General features: G+C 37.9%; 1 protein-coding gene across 1 annotated transcript in view; it reads right to left on the bottom strand.

Moving 5' to 3' along the window:
- Window positions 1–12,243: 12,243 nt before the first annotated feature.
- cchcr1 (coiled-coil alpha-helical rod protein 1) overlaps window positions 12,244–18,641 on the bottom strand; it is a 31,232-nt gene continuing 24,834 nt past the window's right edge. Inside the window, exons 14-19 of the mRNA XM_079815027.1 lie at window positions 14,883–15,004; window positions 14,625–14,792; window positions 14,205–14,303; window positions 13,940–14,091; window positions 13,549–13,678; window positions 12,244–13,372 (exon numbers count right to left, since the gene is read on the bottom strand). Of these exons, the coding sequence (XP_079671153.1) occupies window positions 13,245–13,372; window positions 13,549–13,678; window positions 13,940–14,091; window positions 14,205–14,303; window positions 14,625–14,792; window positions 14,883–15,004 (799 nt within the window). The 3' untranslated portion in view covers window positions 12,244–13,244. The remainder of the gene's footprint in view (window positions 13,373–13,548; window positions 13,679–13,939; window positions 14,092–14,204; window positions 14,304–14,624; window positions 14,793–14,882; window positions 15,005–18,641) is intronic.

Below are 18,641 nucleotides of genomic sequence, written 5' to 3'. Positions count from 1 at the left end.
ATGCTGTGTGGGGCTGTTTTCAGTGATAGTCACATGATTAGCTGCTGGTCTGTGTGTGCGATTCCACAAATCTGGAAGACCTCCTGAACGTAGTTGGGAGAATTCATGAATTATGAATAATTTACTGCCATTGCGAGAATAACATGTAATCATGTAATCAATAAAAAAGTAACTGTAGTCTGAATACGAGTATTTTAAAACGTAATATAATCTAATTGCAAGTACTTCATTTTTGGAATCTGATTACGTAATCCAGATTACATGTAATCAGTTACTACCCAACACTGCCCGCGATACATTATTGCCACAGAAACAGTGATGTTGTCTACAGCTGGCTTTTCCACTCTGCAAAAGCAGCACAGATGGAACGCAGCTGATCTGATGTCTTTTGAGTCCTCTGTACTCCCACGACAGAAAAAAGCATAAAAAAGTTATATTGGGAAAAAACATGAGATAAACAATAGGGTTTTCTCACAAGCCACTGCACATTCAGCGCAAACTAATCCATGAGACCTTAAAACGAAAAAAACCTGTTACTTAACCTTGAAGTAACAAAATATTCTATTGATTAATTTGTTCTTGATAATAATTATCACTGATGCATTAGCACTACACTTGACATGTAGCGCAACAGTAACAATGTCACTGTTCTAGAATCCAAAATAAAATCTATAATATCTCAATTATACTAATATAATACTGCTGCAAGCTCAATAGATTGATTAAATTAACTTGCTATTTAATGCATATGCATAAGCACACACACACACACACACACACACACACACACACACACACACACACACACACACACACACACACACACACACACACACACACACACACACACACACACACACACACACACACACACACACACACACACACACACACACACACACACACACACACACACACACACACACACACACACACACACACACACACACACACGAAGCCCTGGGGAATTATCTGTCCTATATTCAGACAAGTGGAAAGTTCATTCATTCTGCATAATGATTGAGAGCTGTGAACAAAATTCATTTTACTGCAGATTACATTCAAATACCTGTGAGCTTTCATATATATATCATCAACTTTATAGCTACAGACAATTTCATGCTCCCAACTTTGTGGGAACAGTTTGGGGATGGCCCCTTCCTGTTCCAACATGACTGTGCACCAGTGCAGAAAGCAAGGTCCATAAAGACATGGATGAGCGAGTTTGGTGTGAAGGAACTTGGCTGGCCAGCACAGAGTCATGACCTCAACCCGATAGAACACCTTTGGGATGAATTAGAGCGGAGACTGCAAGGCAGGCCTTCTCATCCAACAACAGTGCCTGACCTCACAAATGCACTTCTAGAAGAATGGTCAACAATTCCCATAAACACACTCCTAAACCTAGTGCAAAGCCTTCCCAGAAGAGATGAAGCTGTTATAGCTGCAAAGGGTGGGCCAACTCCATATTAAACCCTACGGATTAAGAATCTTTTAAGTTTCTACATTAATTTGGAGAGTAACTGTGAAAGTATTACAGTATAAAAAGATGAAAAACGTTTTAATTGTGATTAATTACAAAAAAAAAATAGTGATTAGTTAATTTTTTTATCAAGTGACAGCACTAATATATATATATATGTATGTATTTGTGTGTATGTGCGTGTGCGCGTGCTTGCATTACATCTAAAATGTAACTATTGACAGTTAATAAGTTGTTAATACAGCATAAAAATATGAGCTAATTAAACAATAATAATTTGATTATTACAGTGACAATGAATAAAGAACTCACTATTTATATATAGCCTATTAATATATTACCAATGTAGAGACAACAATATATTAACTATGGATTAACTATAAACTAATAGCTTGCAAATTATTTGTAAGTACCTTATTACTGTATACTTATTCTAAAGTGTAACCAAAAAACATATAAATATGATTATGTGCATAGTAAGATTGTATGCAGAAGCTGTTGTTTCTTGTTCTATTGTGTTTATTTATGGTTTGAAAGTGTGCCTGTTCAAGTATGCTAGTTGCAAGCAAATAAAATAATTAAATGTATTTGTTTTAAGTTATTCTTCTTAAATAAAAAATTAATTTGTGTGTGTGTGTGTGTGTTCAGTGCTCAGCACAGCTGTCACAGTGATCTCACCATAATGAATGTGCAGGAAGTGATGCGATATTTAATGTGGCCAGTGGCATCAGCTGGTGGGCAGTCACCCAATGAGACACAAGAACAGCGTTTTACAGCAATCACTCCATTTTCACACTGAAGAGAGAACTGGACAAACAAGTGAGAAAGAGTTCTTAGAGAAGTGTCAGTGCAGATTAGGAATTTAGTCAATACAATGCTAAAAGACACACAGCTCTGTGATGGTCATGCTGAAAAAAATAATGAATAAATAAATAAAGCAAGCAATCAAATTACATAATCAAATTTCAGCATGTATTTGAATGTGACCATTATGCCCGGTATGACAGCAGCTCATGTTGTCAGATTCTAATTGGACCAATCGGCTACAAAAGCTCTTGTGGGGATTTTAAGAGAAATGGGAGTTTTCAGCAGTAAACAGCTTTTATCCATTTCATTTTCTGAGAAGGCACTTGGCCCCAAACTGTCACTTTTAAAGATTCAATGAAATGAAAATTGTCCTTTTGTGGCTCTTAGTCCATGTCTGTAAGTTTTTATGCCATCTATATGCTAGTATATGCTAGCCAAAATATTGATGACATGGGTAGCTCTCTGGGGCATAGCCAAATCTTTGTCCAATAAAATGCTCTGCAGAATGAAAAAAGTTCTTCCCTTCTAATACCACATGCATCTGACCAAAGCATGGTTCATTTTCATCAAAATTATCATTTGAAATACTTAAGAAATAAAAATGGACTTGCTTGAGTTTGACTATGCTTCTGAGAGTAGGACATTTTACATTAGCAAAGAAAGAGATCAAAGCGAAATAACGAAGACAGCCATCCAGGTCTAAAGACAACTGATCCGAATAAAAGAGAATGATGCTAACCCAAGTGTACAGACTGCACTATTATATGGACTATCTAAGATTTAGCCACAGCACTCCTCTGAAATAGAAACTGTTACTTTTTATGTCACTTTATTAAGAAAGCTTCAAGTCTGCATCAAAGAACAGCCAATTTAGTCCAGAAACGTTCTCTTGCACTCGCTTCATTCCCTTCACAGCTCTGTTCTAGTCTGTGCGTTGGCAGAGAAAAAAATATGGACAAATTAAGCACAACAGTACAACTTGTAATTCTGGTGCTGCTTAAATATGTGTAAAGAAAAAATTGTATAAATGTCTATAAAATAGTTCACATCTGCATGATTTAAAACATTTGGTTAAAAAAAAAAACACACATCCAAATCTATTTTTGAATGTCCTTAAAGTCTTAATGACCACAGCTCTGACAGCTGATTTATAAAATAATGTAATGTCAATAACGGCTAGCAAGCGAAGTTGACTTATTGACTTAATCAGTAATCAGAGCATTGTGGCTCCACAACTGCTGACCGGAAAATTCAGATCTCACAACCTCTCATGAGCACTGCTTACAATCCTGCAAATAATTTTTTTAATGTAATGGGATGATGCCAAACACTATCAAAAACAGTAGTAAATCTAAACTATTTTTGTTAGAATATATATCAAATATATAATTATATATATATATATATATATATATATATATATATATATATATATATATATATATATATATATATATATATATATATATATATATATATATAAAATAAAAGTTTGTGTTTAGTTTACATAATATATGTAAGTGTACTATGTATAATTATTATGTATATGTACAAAAACATGTATGTATTTATTTAAGATTTAAAAAAAATATTTTTATATAAAATACTTGCAGTATATTTAAATATAATATAATTTAAATTATATAAATATATATACAATATATACATGCAAATAATTCTTAAATATACATGAACGAGTGTGTATTTATATATCCATAATAATTATACACAGTACACTCACATATATTATGTAAACACAAACTTTTATTTTGGATGTGATTAATCGTGATTAATTATATATATATCAGTTCTGTCACTCGATTAAAAAAATTAACTAACTAATCACACATTTTTTTCTGTAATTAAACGCAATGAAAAACATTAGTTTTTTATATTTTTATACTGTAATACTTTCACAGTTACTCTCCAAATTAATGTAGAAACTGAAAGACATCTTTGCCATCTTTTTATGAATGAAGGCCAGTATCACTGATACTAATACTGCTACTTATGTCTCTATGAAATATATTTTTTAACATTAATAATAGACATTCAACATTACAGTATAATTAAAAGCTATCAATTTCAACATTTATTAGGCTTTTAAAAAAATAACAACTTTTAATTTAAACTTCGAACTTAAAACAATATTCACCTAAACCCATTATAATAAAAGTCATATTTACCTGTGGCCTTCCTACCTATTAGACATATATAGACATTCAAATTCAAACACCTTTCTATGCTCCACATGCATTTTCTTAAAATATAACTGACTGTTTATGTGAATACCTGCCAAGACTGGCATTTTGACATTATTTTGTGTGTATTTGACTGTTTAAGTGCAAAAAGGCAGCGAAAATTAACTCAAGATGCCTTTGAGTAAAATTATGCGTAATACGTGCAATCGCACGCCCAAAATCCAAGCCCTGCAACACCAACAACATTCATCTGGAACAAAAGAAACGAGTGAGTGAGGGGAGGCGGGTTTGTGTGTCAACTCGCGGTCAGAGCTGGTAATTCTGAAGAAAATTAGTAATGGAAGCGTTTCAGATATTTCAGTATTGATATGCATCAAAAAAATCTATATTTTTGGACAACACTACATTGCATTTTTAAAAGACTACAATTGAAAAATGTATATACAATTCAACCCGTCAAAGTGTGACTGCGTTATACACCACTGCTGAAATATATATAATATAAATATATATAAATATACACATATATAAATATACACATATATATGTACACATATATATACACACATATATATACATATATATATATATATATATATATACACACATACTCAGACCGGCCTGTCTGGCACCAACAACCATGTCACGCTCAAAATTGCTTAAATCACCTTTCTTTCCCCTTCTGACATTCAGTTTGGAGTTCAGGAGATTGTCTTGACCAGGACCACACCCCTAAATGCATTGAAGCAACTGCCATGTGATTGGTTGATTAGATAATTGCATTAATGAGAAATTGAACAGGTGTTCCTAATAATCCTTTAGGTGAGTGTACATATATATATATATATATATATATATATACACACACACACACACACACACACACATATATATATAAATATACTATGGATATTTTTTACAGGTCTGAGGTGATGCTAAACGGTCAGAGATTGGAGGAGAATTAATTACTAATGACACATGGGCTGAAGTGATGAGGAGTATTTTCCACAAAGCAATGACCATGAGCCACCTGGACTGAATACACACACATCACTGGGGTCAAGCTGTAAATTATCTGTGTATCGGTTATATGTGTGCGTGTCTTCGTACCACTCACTTACACTGGGCATTCTGTAATAGGAACCCATGGTTGACTAAGCACACATACGCACACCCAGTAACAGCCTCAGCAGCCATCACTCTTTCTTTTTCCCCCCATTTCTTCTCCTTCATCATTTATTCTCCGCATTTTTTCCAGGCAGAGATTCTTCAGTGCCGACCCACTGAAGCATAGAGACTAGCCCTGAGCACACACACACACACACACACACAAACACACTCGAGTACTAACACATTCCTAACTTGTCTCTGCAGTCTCTCTCACACACCATCTAAGAGAACAAATCAGATTTACTGCAGATGAATCTCTGAATTCTTAAACGGAACCACAGCAGAAAGAGAAAAAAACGGATTTATATTTTTAATATATTGCACGAATTAATATTAAATGATCACTGTTCAAACTCAAATCAGTATCATATATGCAATACTGTATTGCAATGGTTATTGCAACAACAAAAAAAGCTTTGTGGAAAAACCACATACTAGTTTTTATACTTAAACTTAAAGTTCTTTGACTCATATCTGTACAGTATATGTATGTTCTAGTGCCGTCAAATCAATTAATCACATCTAACATAAAAGCTTGTGTTTATATATACACACACACACACACACACACACACACACACACACACACACACACACACACACACACACACACACACACACACACACACACACACACACACACACACACACACACACACACACACACACACACACACACACACACACACACACACACACACACACACACACACACACACACACACACACACACACACACACACAATATTAGCTCTGGAAAAAATTAAGAGACCACTTAACATTGATTTCGCAATGTTAAGTGGTCTCTTAATTTTTTCCAGAGCTGTTAGATGTGATTAATCGTGATTAATTGATTTGACAGAACTAGTATTTTCATAATTGCTTCTATTGTCTTTGAAATATGTTTCAAATTTACTGACAAGCATTTATGGTACACTAAAATACACTTTAATGTCACTGTGTTAAAACATGACAATGTTTAAAATCATCATGCATTTATTAAATACATTTGTAATTACACATTTGTAATAAAGTTCCAATTTGGTACATTTTAAATATTTTAACTTTAAAAGTAATATCAAATAACACAAGATACATTTATAATCAAGTACTTTACATGTGTTTTAGAATGTTAGTCATCATCTAAATAAGTGTACGTCCTTAAAGCAAGGAAAACATTATTAAAACAATGATTTAAAATGTATAAGCAAAACTTTTCATTTGACATTATTACAAATTGCTCCATTTAAAAAATGTACTTGATTAAATTGTCTTCAAGTACAGTTTATATTAATATAATTTTAAGATATTTGCTTTTAAGATACTTTCAAGTGCACATTCAGTACGCTTAAGCACACTTTTTCACAAGGGTAGGCTTGGAATCTCATTAATTCAGATTAAATCACTCATTTAGATTCTGCAATAAGTGATTTTACACTGCTTCTAGTCAATAACTTAAAGCACTCTCTGAAATCACACGCGGCTAGAAGATTGCTTAAAAACCAGAGCACACTGCTCCAGAGAAAGAGTTATCACAGGGGAGGTTTATTTATGATGTTCCAATTGTACTGCCGATGCAAACAGGCTGTAAATTCCATGCTAATATGTTAATGAATAGCCTGCAGACCGTGCCTGTGATGTTCAAATCAAGATTCTACACGATTCAGTTCATGAAAACATTTCGCTAAGAGCTGCTTCAAGTTAATAACACCCATCAAATTCTGGGGGTTTATAATTAGCTGCTTCCTCGGGCTCAACCACTGCCTTCATCAGTTTTCTCAAGAGTCTATTTCCACAAGGGTCATTCAAACTTCATCACAAAACCCTTGAAGTCATCCATGTACCTGCCACGGTTTCCTCTAAAGCTTCATACGAATCCGCAAACCTCCGAATTGAAATTCGACTGATGAGAAAAGCAGCTGGGGGCGTGGCTTGGAGAGCATTTGATGACGCTGCGAAACACCGGCTGCCGTGACGATTGCACTGATGACATCATAGAGAGCATGAGATCAAACTATGCCTTTTGCAAAAGTGCGACAACACAAAGTCTTCCTGTTATGCATACACACTCGCAGGACGCATTAGGGGTTCTAAGATTTCAGAGGAAGTAAAAGCCTCATCCATCATTAAGTTCCCCTTCTTAACCCCCTTGGGGTGCAGTAGGCCTCTTTCGTTCCTGCACATTCATCTGTGTGTCCGTCCTCTAAGTTCCCCCAGGAAACCGCTCTCCCTGTCCTTGCGTTGCTCACGCAAATATGCCCTGTCAGCAGCTTTCACTGTCCATCTGCTAGAGGCCTGAACCCCAACCGCAACACGCCTACCGAGAGAGCAAAAAGTGTGTGTGGAAGAAAGTGTGTGTGTTTGTCAAGCTGAATTACGCCCCATGGTTTCTGTAGAGCTGAGGTCAGACTTGGATATAATGTTACGGACAGTTTCCAAAGCTGGGATCTATAGCGATCACACAGAGAACTTGTGACATTACCGATCAGTTATTTACGGTCACGCATAATGTCCATGAACTGTTTAGTGTGGGTCACAAATCTTCCTTCAATGAGGTTCTGATACAGCCGCAGCAGGTCATGCCACTTATTAATGCTGCACACATTTCCATGCGTTCAGTACATATCCATTCAAATCTTGTATGGCAGCTGTTTGTGCTTTAGGACAAGCACACAGGCCAGCTGCAGTTCAGCAAAATGGTTACATGAGCAACGTCACTATTCATTGAGGGAAATGTAGAGTGCGTGTCTTTAGGGGAAATGAAAAGTTTGAGCGCAAGACAAAGACTCAGTAACGTCACAAATCGGAAGAGAGGTGATGCAACCAAGAGGTCATGGTTTGGCTGGTACCCTCCTGGTAGATGGTGTGACTAAACCATCTGGACAGGAATAGGTATCTCTCCAGGATGAGTCCTAAAACTAATAGGCTTTGGTTAAATGGCTGAAATAAGGCCTGTGGTTAATACAAGCTCAAGATATTTTCTTGTTTTATTCGACGGCATAAAATACATCAGTAATATCCCACTTGATTTTTTTCTAGTCTGTTACGTCTTTAAAAAGGTGGTTGCTAAAAAGTTGCTAAATGTGATTACCGTAAAACTTCAAATAATAGCCCGGGCTTCTATTTACCCAAATCACCGAACTGCACCGGCTTGTATTTGAAACAGGCGTCTATAAGAGACAGGCCTTTATTTTAGTGTTGAGATGTTCAAGCATGACGGTAGGAGGTTACCACATTATATTACGTTTTATTTATAATTAATTAGAATGTGTTTAACAAATCATTTAATGTAAGAAATGTCTTAGATTATTGGCAGCACAAAAAACGATGTGACATCAATGGGCAGAACAATATAAGTTACCGCTAAAATCCATTGAGCGTAACTTGTTGCCCGAAAAACATCAAAAAGAAAGAATGAAGGCTACCCTATAAAACAACTGCAATCATGTGATAGAAAATTACTATATTCATCACTATCATCATCCCCGCGATTCTCAATTACAAGTTCATGGGCGAATTCCTCCTCCTCGTCGCTTTCCTCCACTTCTCCCTCTCCAGCCTCCGCTAACTCTGCCTGTCTTGCTCGCACTAACAGATCCCGCCCAGATGCGCACGGCTCTCCCTCTTTGAAACAATGGATAAGGTGATCCACGCTTCCATCAGAAGCTACTGTCAGGCCACATACCTAAGGATAACATCCCGAAGTTAATGAAATATATCTCCTCCTTCTCCCTCGCACACACAAACACACGCGCACGTCTGCGCGCAAGCATTAAAGGAATTTTTCAGCCGCTCCGTATCCAGCTTTACCCACGCTTGAAATTTGACAACTGTCAGCTTAAATGTCAAATTATACTTTTCTCCATGGTGGTATTGAGAGTATTAAGAAAAACTGAAGTCTGAAAGTTCGTTAACCTCTTTGTTATGCTGCCATAGTGAGGAGTCGTTCATGAACGGTTCCGTCTGTCACATGAAATCTTATCAAGACATAGAACAGACGATCTGACGGGTTTGAGAAGATCAAATACAGCCCGATACTAAAAAACAGACCCGCGTCTATTTGAGACCGGCCTTTATTTACCCAAACCTGTCATCACACCAGGCGTTTAAAAGAGACAGGCGTCTATTTGGGACTCGGCTATTATTTGAAGTTTTACGGTATAGAGGTTGTTGGGAAATGAACATCACACCAAACAGAAAAACTCATCTACTCACTACTCTGCTTATACAGGCTCCTAGCGTTTATGCTCGCGCTCTTGCAAACTATTCTAACTCAAATTTCAAGTTATGTGTGAAGATTATCTTGCTGAACAAAATGTGTAAGAATTATAAGTGTTTGTTGATCAGAGCTTATTTTCTGCCATCCATCCATCCATCCATCCATCCATCCATCATCTTCCGCTTATCCGGGGCCGGGTCGCGGGGGCAACAGTCTAAGCAGAGACGCCCAGACTTCCCTCTCCCTAGCCACTTCCTCCAGCTCTTCCGGGGGGAACCCCGAGGCGTTCCCAGGCCAGCCGGGAGACATAGTCCCTCCAGCGTGTCCTAGGTCTTCCCCGGGGCCTCCTCCCGGTGGGACGTGCCTGGAACACCTCCCTGGGAAGGCGTCCAGGAGGCATCTGAAATAGATGCCCGAGCCACCTCAGCTGGCTTCTCTCGATGTGGAGGAGCAACGGCTCTACTCTGAGCTCCTCCCGAGTGACTGAGCTCCTCACCCTATCTCTAAGGGAGCGCCCAGCCACCCTACGGAGAAAGCTCATTTCGGCCGCCTGTATCCGGGATCTTGTCCTTTCGGTCATGACCCATAGCTCATGACCATAGGTGAGAGTAGGAACGTAGATTGACCGGTAAATCGAGAGCTTTGCCTTGCAGCTCAGCTCCTTCTTTACCACGACAGACATCGACATCGGTACATCGACCGCATTACTGCAGAAGCTGCACCGATCCGTCTGTCAATCTCCCGTTCCATCCTTCCCTCAATCGTGAACAAGACCCCAAGATACCTGAACTCCTCCACTTGAGGCAGGAACTCTCCACCCACCTGAAGCGGGCAAGCCACCCTTTTCCGACTGAGAACCATGGCCTCGGGCTTGGAGGTGCTGATTCTCATCCCAGCCGCTTCACACTCTGCGGCAAACCGTCCCAGTGCACGTTGAAGGTCCTGGCTCGAGGAGGCCAACACGACAACATCATCCGCAAAAAGCAGTGACGAAATCGCGTGGTCCCCAAACCGGACACTCTCCGGCCCTTGGCTGCGCCTAGAAATTCTGTCCATAAAAATTATGAACAGAACCGGTGACAAAGGGCAGCCCTGCCGGAGTCCAACATGCACCGGGAACAAGTCTGACTTACTGCCGGCAATGCGGACCAAGCTCCTGCTCTGGTCGTACAGGGACCGAACAGCCCTAAGCAGGGGGCGGCCGACCCCATACTCCCAGAGCACCCTCCACAGGATGCCACGAGGAACACAGTCGAATGCCTTCTCCAAATCCACAAAACACATGTGGACTGGTTGGGCAAACTCCCATGAACCCCCCAGCACCCTGGAAAGGGTATAGAGCTGGTCCAGTGTTCCACGACCAGGACGAAAACCACACTGTTCCTCCTGAATCTGAGGTTCCACTTATTTTCTGCAATAATCCAATTGGCTTTTTGTGTGACACTAACTTTTTTTTAACACAAGGCTAATGTATTATTAACGCATTAGCCATGTTGTCTTATGACAAACTCCGACTGGCATATACAGGAGTCCTCCATAGATGACTCTAATAGTGAGGCACTGGATTCACGAAAGAAAAAAAAATTGCAAAGTCAAAGAGACTCTCTTAAAGCATTCAAATCACCCACTCAATAGTCTCTCAAACACTACAGCTCTTTCTTTATCCTTAAATGAAGAGTCACAAACGGATTTTAAGGCCTCTCGGTAACCTGTAATTTAGCCCATTAGAGGATACTACATCCCAAACATCACCAGTAGATGGTGAATGACAGAGAGAGAAGTGTGTTCCTAAACACAAAAATACAGACATGCAAGTAAAACTAGGCAGAGATGTATGAAGCAGTCAGTGACAGTGAGTGATGCCTTTCTCTCTCCAACACACAGTCTCTCAGGCTGAAATACAAGTAGTACTCCAAAAGTTCTCTGAAGGTGAGTTTAAATTTTAATGGATACACTCTACAATCTAAAAGTGTAGGAGTGTATCCATTCAAGAGCATTTCAAGGAAATATGACAGGAAGGACAAAGTGGTTACACACACACACACACACACACACACAGTATTTACAGGTTCTAGAGAAAAAGCTATTAAAGTCAACATAAAACAATGTTCGCAGCCCATTTTACTGTCATAATCTGACATTTTAAAATGAAACGGAATACTCATGAGAGAAGAATGTGTTGGAGTACGGATTTCATTAATAGGTTATTGAAAAAATGGGCATTCCATACCAGAATGGAGCCAGGTGGCTGAAGGAGAAGGGTTGTAAGACAAGGTGATGTCAGCCAAAAAGGACAGTTAGAGGTGAAGCAAGTTATATTCCAAAAAAGATAACCAAATTAATTTCACAATAAGACCAATTTTGATTTCATGTTGACTTTAATAATTAGTCTTCATTCAATGTATGATCAGTGTTTATTATTATTACTATTGTTTTTTTTTTATATTTAAGATATGAGCAAATCTGGGCAACACCATTAAAATGTTGGGCTTAAAAAAACAAATGTTTATGCTTTGTTCTATCTTACATTTCTTCATATTTACACAAAGTGACAGTAACAACATTTATAATGTTATAAATGGTTAGTATTATTACTATTTATATTCAAAGAATCCTAAATAAAATGTAGTACGATTTTGACATATTAAGCAGTTTAACTGTTTTTAACAATGATAATAAGAAATTTACATGAGCACCAAATTGATTTTTGAAGGAATATGTGACACTGAAGACTGGAGTAATGGCTGCTAAAATTTCAGCTTTGCCATCAAAGGAATATTACATTTAAAAAAAAAATTCAAATAGAAAACTATTTTAAATTGCAATAATATTTCACAGCATTACCATATTTTTGAGCCTGGTAAATGAACGATGAGCTGTTCTAAAAAAAAGGGCTTGCTAAATAACAAATCAGTTATTCTATGAAATGAAATGTTTTAGTGACATCTCTCACGCTGGAGTATTTTTCTTGACCGAACGGCAGTTTCTCATTTGCCTCATATTCACCTGATCTCAGGGACATGGGATAATTGCTAATAAATCTGAAATATAAACCAATAATTTATAACAACTGCCGTAAAGGCACAGGCAGAAATGTGTATTTTTGCAAGCCACCTAAGATTAACTGAAAGATCTGCAAGTCTAATTTTACAAATAACTCTTTTATTAAATTATAAAACGGACATCAAACCCCATGAGAGGGACTGGACAGACAGCGAGTGTGTGTGTGTGTGTGTGTGTGTGTGTGTGTGTGTGTGTGTGTGTGTGTGTGTGTGTGTGTGAGAGAGAGAGAAACAGAGAGAGAGAGAGAGAGAGAGAGAGAGAGAGAGAGAGAGAGAGAGAGAATTGATTGGTGTGTTCAGCACTATTCTTTATGTGTGTCAGCACAAGAGGGTGTTTGTGTCACAGTGAAGGCCTGACCCTCCTCATCATCCTCTTCCTCTGAGCTGCCCATCACTGCGGCACTTAGAGCCTGCAGTGCCCCCAGCAGACCTGAGAGAGAAGCAGGATGAGGAAGTCAAGTGTGAAAGAACATTGAGTGGACAAAGAAAAATAATGAGTGAACAAATGATATAATCAAAGATATTACAATATTATAAATATGAATGCATATTACGTGCAAAAATGCATGAAACCCACTGCATGAGGGAGTGCCAGTGTATGCTTACCTTCTGGTGTTGGAGGATTGCTGCTCTCAGACTGAAGATGATGTTTTTGTCTCAGAGCCTCGGTAGTCTGAACTGCGGATCTTCTCAGTCTTTTATACTCATTCATCAAACCCTGTTCCTGAACCACTGCCTGCACACAAAAAACAATATAAGAACATAACTTCCAAAAAATTATGCATACATCTTTGACAAGTTAAAACAAAATAATATCACACCATATGTTACTCTCATATGATTTCTCAGCAAATTTTGTTCTGAAATTAGCTATAAATTTATTTTTGATTATATATGGGCACCAAGTGAGCCAGGGCTGCCACTGAATAGATGAAAAAAACTGACAAAGAGTAGATGAGTGTGTGTGAGTGTATTTGTGTGTGTGTTTATGACTCACTAGGAGAAGGTTGCAGTCTTTGTCCTTGTCTTTTAGCTGTTTCTGCAGATGTGTGATCTGTTTGAGTGTGTGTTCTGTTCTCTCTCTCTGTCCTTCTTTCATCTGTTCTTTCTCTCTCTCCACCTGCCTCTGAACCTGTCGCAAAGCTACCACTGCACACATATAACACAGACCTTGTGCGTTCTGATCAGTGCAGACTCTCTGAGCATTACTCAGAAATATATGACATGACATTTGTATTTGTATGCAAACTATGCATGTATACCTGCTTTTGTGTGCTCTCTCCTTGCTGTGTTGAGTTGAGCTTCCATGTCTCTGAGCTTCTCTGCACACACACTCTCAACTTCTGATACCTTTTGTAAAACTGCACAAACACGCACATCTTCAAAAATAAGCAAATGTACTATTAGATGTTGTAAATTTTGCATATATTAGATGGATATAGAGAAGCAAAAATGATTCATCATTAGAGGATGTGAGCAGAGTGGAAGAAGAGCTGCATGATTTTGCCTGGAGCAATGAGCAATTGATGTCAGCAGAATTCACCATGTGTTAAACACAGTGTTAATAGACTATTAGCAATGAAAATGAAAGAAAGATGGAATTTGTGGAGTGAATACAGAATGCTTTGTGTGGGGAGGGGAAAATACCGTCGCTCCACTCACACACACTGTTATTCACACACCTGAGTCACACTGCTGCTGTAGTCTCTGGGCCTCAGCACGGAGCTCCCCGATGGTCCTTTCATGCTCTTCACATTGTCTCTGAGTCTCCATTCGCCTCGATTCTGATGCCTCCAGCTCCTCTCTGCTGAGTGACAGAGCTTCCCTCAGGTGGCTCAGCTCTCTCTCTCCTGTAACGTGCAACATACAACACAGTTACGGCTCCTCTCTTTACTCCACTCTGTAAACGCTCAGTGTTAGACTAGGGTTTGTGTACATACGCTGCTGCTGTAGTTCAGACAGGGAGGCCTGGATGAGGTCTGGAGTGCGTTTGAGCTCGTGTGTGAGTTTGTCCCTCTCTGAGCTTAACAACACCACCTCAGCCTGGAGACTCTTAATAAAGCTGGCAAAACAAAGATAAGATGACGGAACAGAACACTAGCGTACTGCTAACTATACACTGCATTATTTTAGTAGTTCACAGTAGAGCTGCAACTAACGATTATTTTTTCTGTCGACTAATCTAACGATTATTTTTTCGATTAGTCGACTAATCTAACGATTATTTTTCCAGATTAATCGTATTATTCTTTTTTACTGATTATTGTATTTCAAAGAGGGTAGTGAATTTGTATATTATTTTAACATGAAATCAATGAATGATGACAATATTAATTGTATTTCAGGAAGGGTAGTGTACATAGTATGCCATTTTATAATGAAATATATGAACACAAGAAGCTTTTTAAACATAATATATAATGATACTATTCATCATAAAATGTATACAGAGTAGGCCTAATTAGGAAAAGTTGTTTACTATAATAGTTGAGTATGATTTACTTATTGATTTGTGTCAATAGTAAACGAAAATGCACTTGTATTTATCTGCAAAAGGTTCACATACAGGAGCTTTCAGCATAGTGTTAATGTTTAACTAGTCGTCTATTTTGAAGATACATGTGCATAAACAACGACTAAAGCTGCCAGAAGTTTTTGCCCAAACTTCAAAGACACATTTAAATGATTAAAGCTAGAGGCATATCTTAACTTTAATGTTACTTTAATCATGTAAACTACCTATATAGGCTACAGCAAGTTATTATGCATATGTGTTTGGGACAGAGCGGAACCAGGTCGCATTAACAGGAGATGTATGCAGCCCATAATAAATAAAAGCACGAGACGTACTGGGTTCGGAGAAGAACCCAGGAAAATGTGACCGTCTGTTGCAATACACGCGCCACGGTTCAGCTGCGCGAGAGAACACTGGCAGCAGGGTTGCCAGGTTTATACAACAAAACCCACCCATTCATTACTCAAAACTAGCCCAAAACAAGCCCAATCGCGTTTCGGGGAGGTTCTCTGGTAAACATCGCGTTCGGGGGGTTAAATATGTGTGTTTTTTTGCTTCAACCAGCGGACATGAGACACAGCCCGCGGCAACAGTGTAGAAGTAGCCCAATTCCGCGGGAAAAAGCGGACTTGGCAACACTGACTGCAGTGTGAAAGCTCCCGCTCTCCACGCGCACAGCTTCGGCTCTGCCACCGCGTGCAGTGTGAAACCGGCGTTACAGAGCGAACAAAGCACAGTTTTATTCGGCTTCTGTTTAAAGTACTCCCACACTTTTGAATGTCGCGGTCTGGCTTTATATGATAAATGATCATTTTCACTATGCCCGGGAGCAGAAGCCGCCATTATTCTAGATCTTCTGTTCCATTCTAGAACGTAAATAATGTGCCGCCGATGCGTCGACGCATTTCACGCACGTCGACGTATTTTCGTTGTCGACGTCATCGACGACGTCGACGCGTCGTTGCAGCCCTAGTTCACAGTAAACAAAGATTAACATTTAAAAAACACTATACTGTTGTATACTACACTCACTCAAAAAAAAATTTTATGCCTAAACATAAGATTTATGTATTTGAATTGCATATACATTTTCCATGCATTTGGATAACATAATTTTAACATAAACAAATTAATAAACTTAATGTGATTCAAATTAGTAAGTCATACATCGATGTAAAAGGTAAGATTTATGTAATTGTATTGATAAACTGAATGTGATTCATATATGTCAGATTTACGTAAATGAAACAGGTAAGATTAAGAAGTACCATTGAAGCAGTGCTGATGTTAATGAGATAATTAAGAGATGATTGAGCATTGATGATGAACACCTGATGATAATGAGCAGAATCACTGAAGGAAAGAGAAACACAAGAACTACAACCGACTTCAGCCACAGCCTTAGATGAAATCAACTGAAGATAAAAGAAGACATTAAATCTCTGAAGATCTCAGCAGAGGAGAATTAAACAACTCCACAAACAGCATCAGCAGCTTCACGCATCACTAACCAGACTGACTTTATTTCTGTTTTAATGAAAATAATAGTTTAATTTCTATTTTTAATAGTCACCATGATGATGATCAGTGTTTGCTTTAGTTGGGCTCTTGACCCTTTACTTTTTAGCTTTCTTTATTCTTTGCCTGACTTGTTATGGCAAGGAAAGCCAGGACAAAATGTTTTCAGGTGATGTTGGCTATTTATTTATTGATGATGAGGACATCGTCATGTAGTGGCTGAATCACTGATCTCATTCAAAGTCTAATGCTCTGGTTATAGTTGTAATGTGTTACTAGTTTTGTTTTATTCATAATAGTTGCCATGTGATTCTACCGCATGAGTTCCAGCTCTGTTGTGATAATCAAATAATATGTAGGATTTAAATAGTGCACAAAAGGTTTTGACGTACGGCATTTCTTATACACACACACAGACATCAAGAATCAGTGTATGAATCTCAACAATGGTGACAATCGATGAAAAGCTTCATGCTGCAGTGCATGGATCTCATGCTATAGAATCACATGGCTATTTTTATGAATACTACAAAATTAATAACACATTACCTCTGTAAGCAGAGCATTAGACTCTGAATGAGATCAGTGATTCTGGCCACTACAAATACCCAACATCACCAGAACACATTTTCTCTTGGCTTCCTTTACCATAACAAAAGTGCTTTATAAACACACAGTTAAAGCAGTCAGAGAAAAACTAAAGTTAAAGAGTTTAGGGTCAAGAGCCCAACTAAAGCAGACACTAATCTCCAGCATGGTGACTTCCAACTTAACTATTATTTTCATTAAAACATTAATGACTGAAACAAAGTCAGTCTGGTTAGTAATGCTTGAAGCTGCTGATGCTGTTTGTGGAGTTGTTTAATTCTCCTCTGCTGAGATCTTCAGAGATTTAATGTCTTCTTTTATCTTCAGTTGATTTCATCTAAGGCTGTGGCTGAAGTCAGTTGTAGTTTTAGTGTTTCTCTTTCCTTCAGTGATTCTGCTCATTATCATCAGGTGTTCATCATCAATGCTCAATCATCTCTTAATTATCTCATTAACATCAACACTGCTTCAATGGTACTTTCACTCAGTAGTGAGCACACACATGAAAACTAGGCAGTGTTAATTTAACATGGGCGTTTTTTTCTGTGTACTATTACATAAATCTTACCCGTTTAATTTACGTAAAGCTGACATATATGAATCACATTCAGTTTATCAATACAATTACATAAATCTTACCTGTTACATTTATGTATGACTTACAAATATGAATCACATTAAGTTTATAATTTTTTTAATGTTAAAATTATGTAATCCAAATGCATGGAAAATATATATGCAATTCAAATACATAAATCTTATGTTTAGGCATGACATTTTTTTGAGTGCTGTTGTCAAAACCTCTTTACCAGCAATATATTTTTATAAATATATTATTATATTATTAACAACAACAACAACAACAACAACAACAACAACAACAACATTGAAAAGTATTATTGTATGAATATTATTATGCAGTGTGGGATAAAATGTCTAAAACTTTATATATATATATATATATAGCCCTGACCCGTCGAGGCATGGACTCCACAAGACCCCTGGGGCCTGTACCATGAAGCCGGTTTAGCTGGCTAGCCAGATATGTTTAAGCTTAGTTTGTGCCAATCCTGGGTTT

This window comes from Gobio gobio (genome assembly GCF_949357685.1).
Source record: "Gobio gobio genome assembly, chromosome: 4".
NCBI classification, from domain to species: Eukaryota; Metazoa; Chordata; class Actinopteri; order Cypriniformes; family Gobionidae; genus Gobio; species Gobio gobio.
This window is presented reverse-complemented; position numbering and strand designations above follow the sequence as displayed.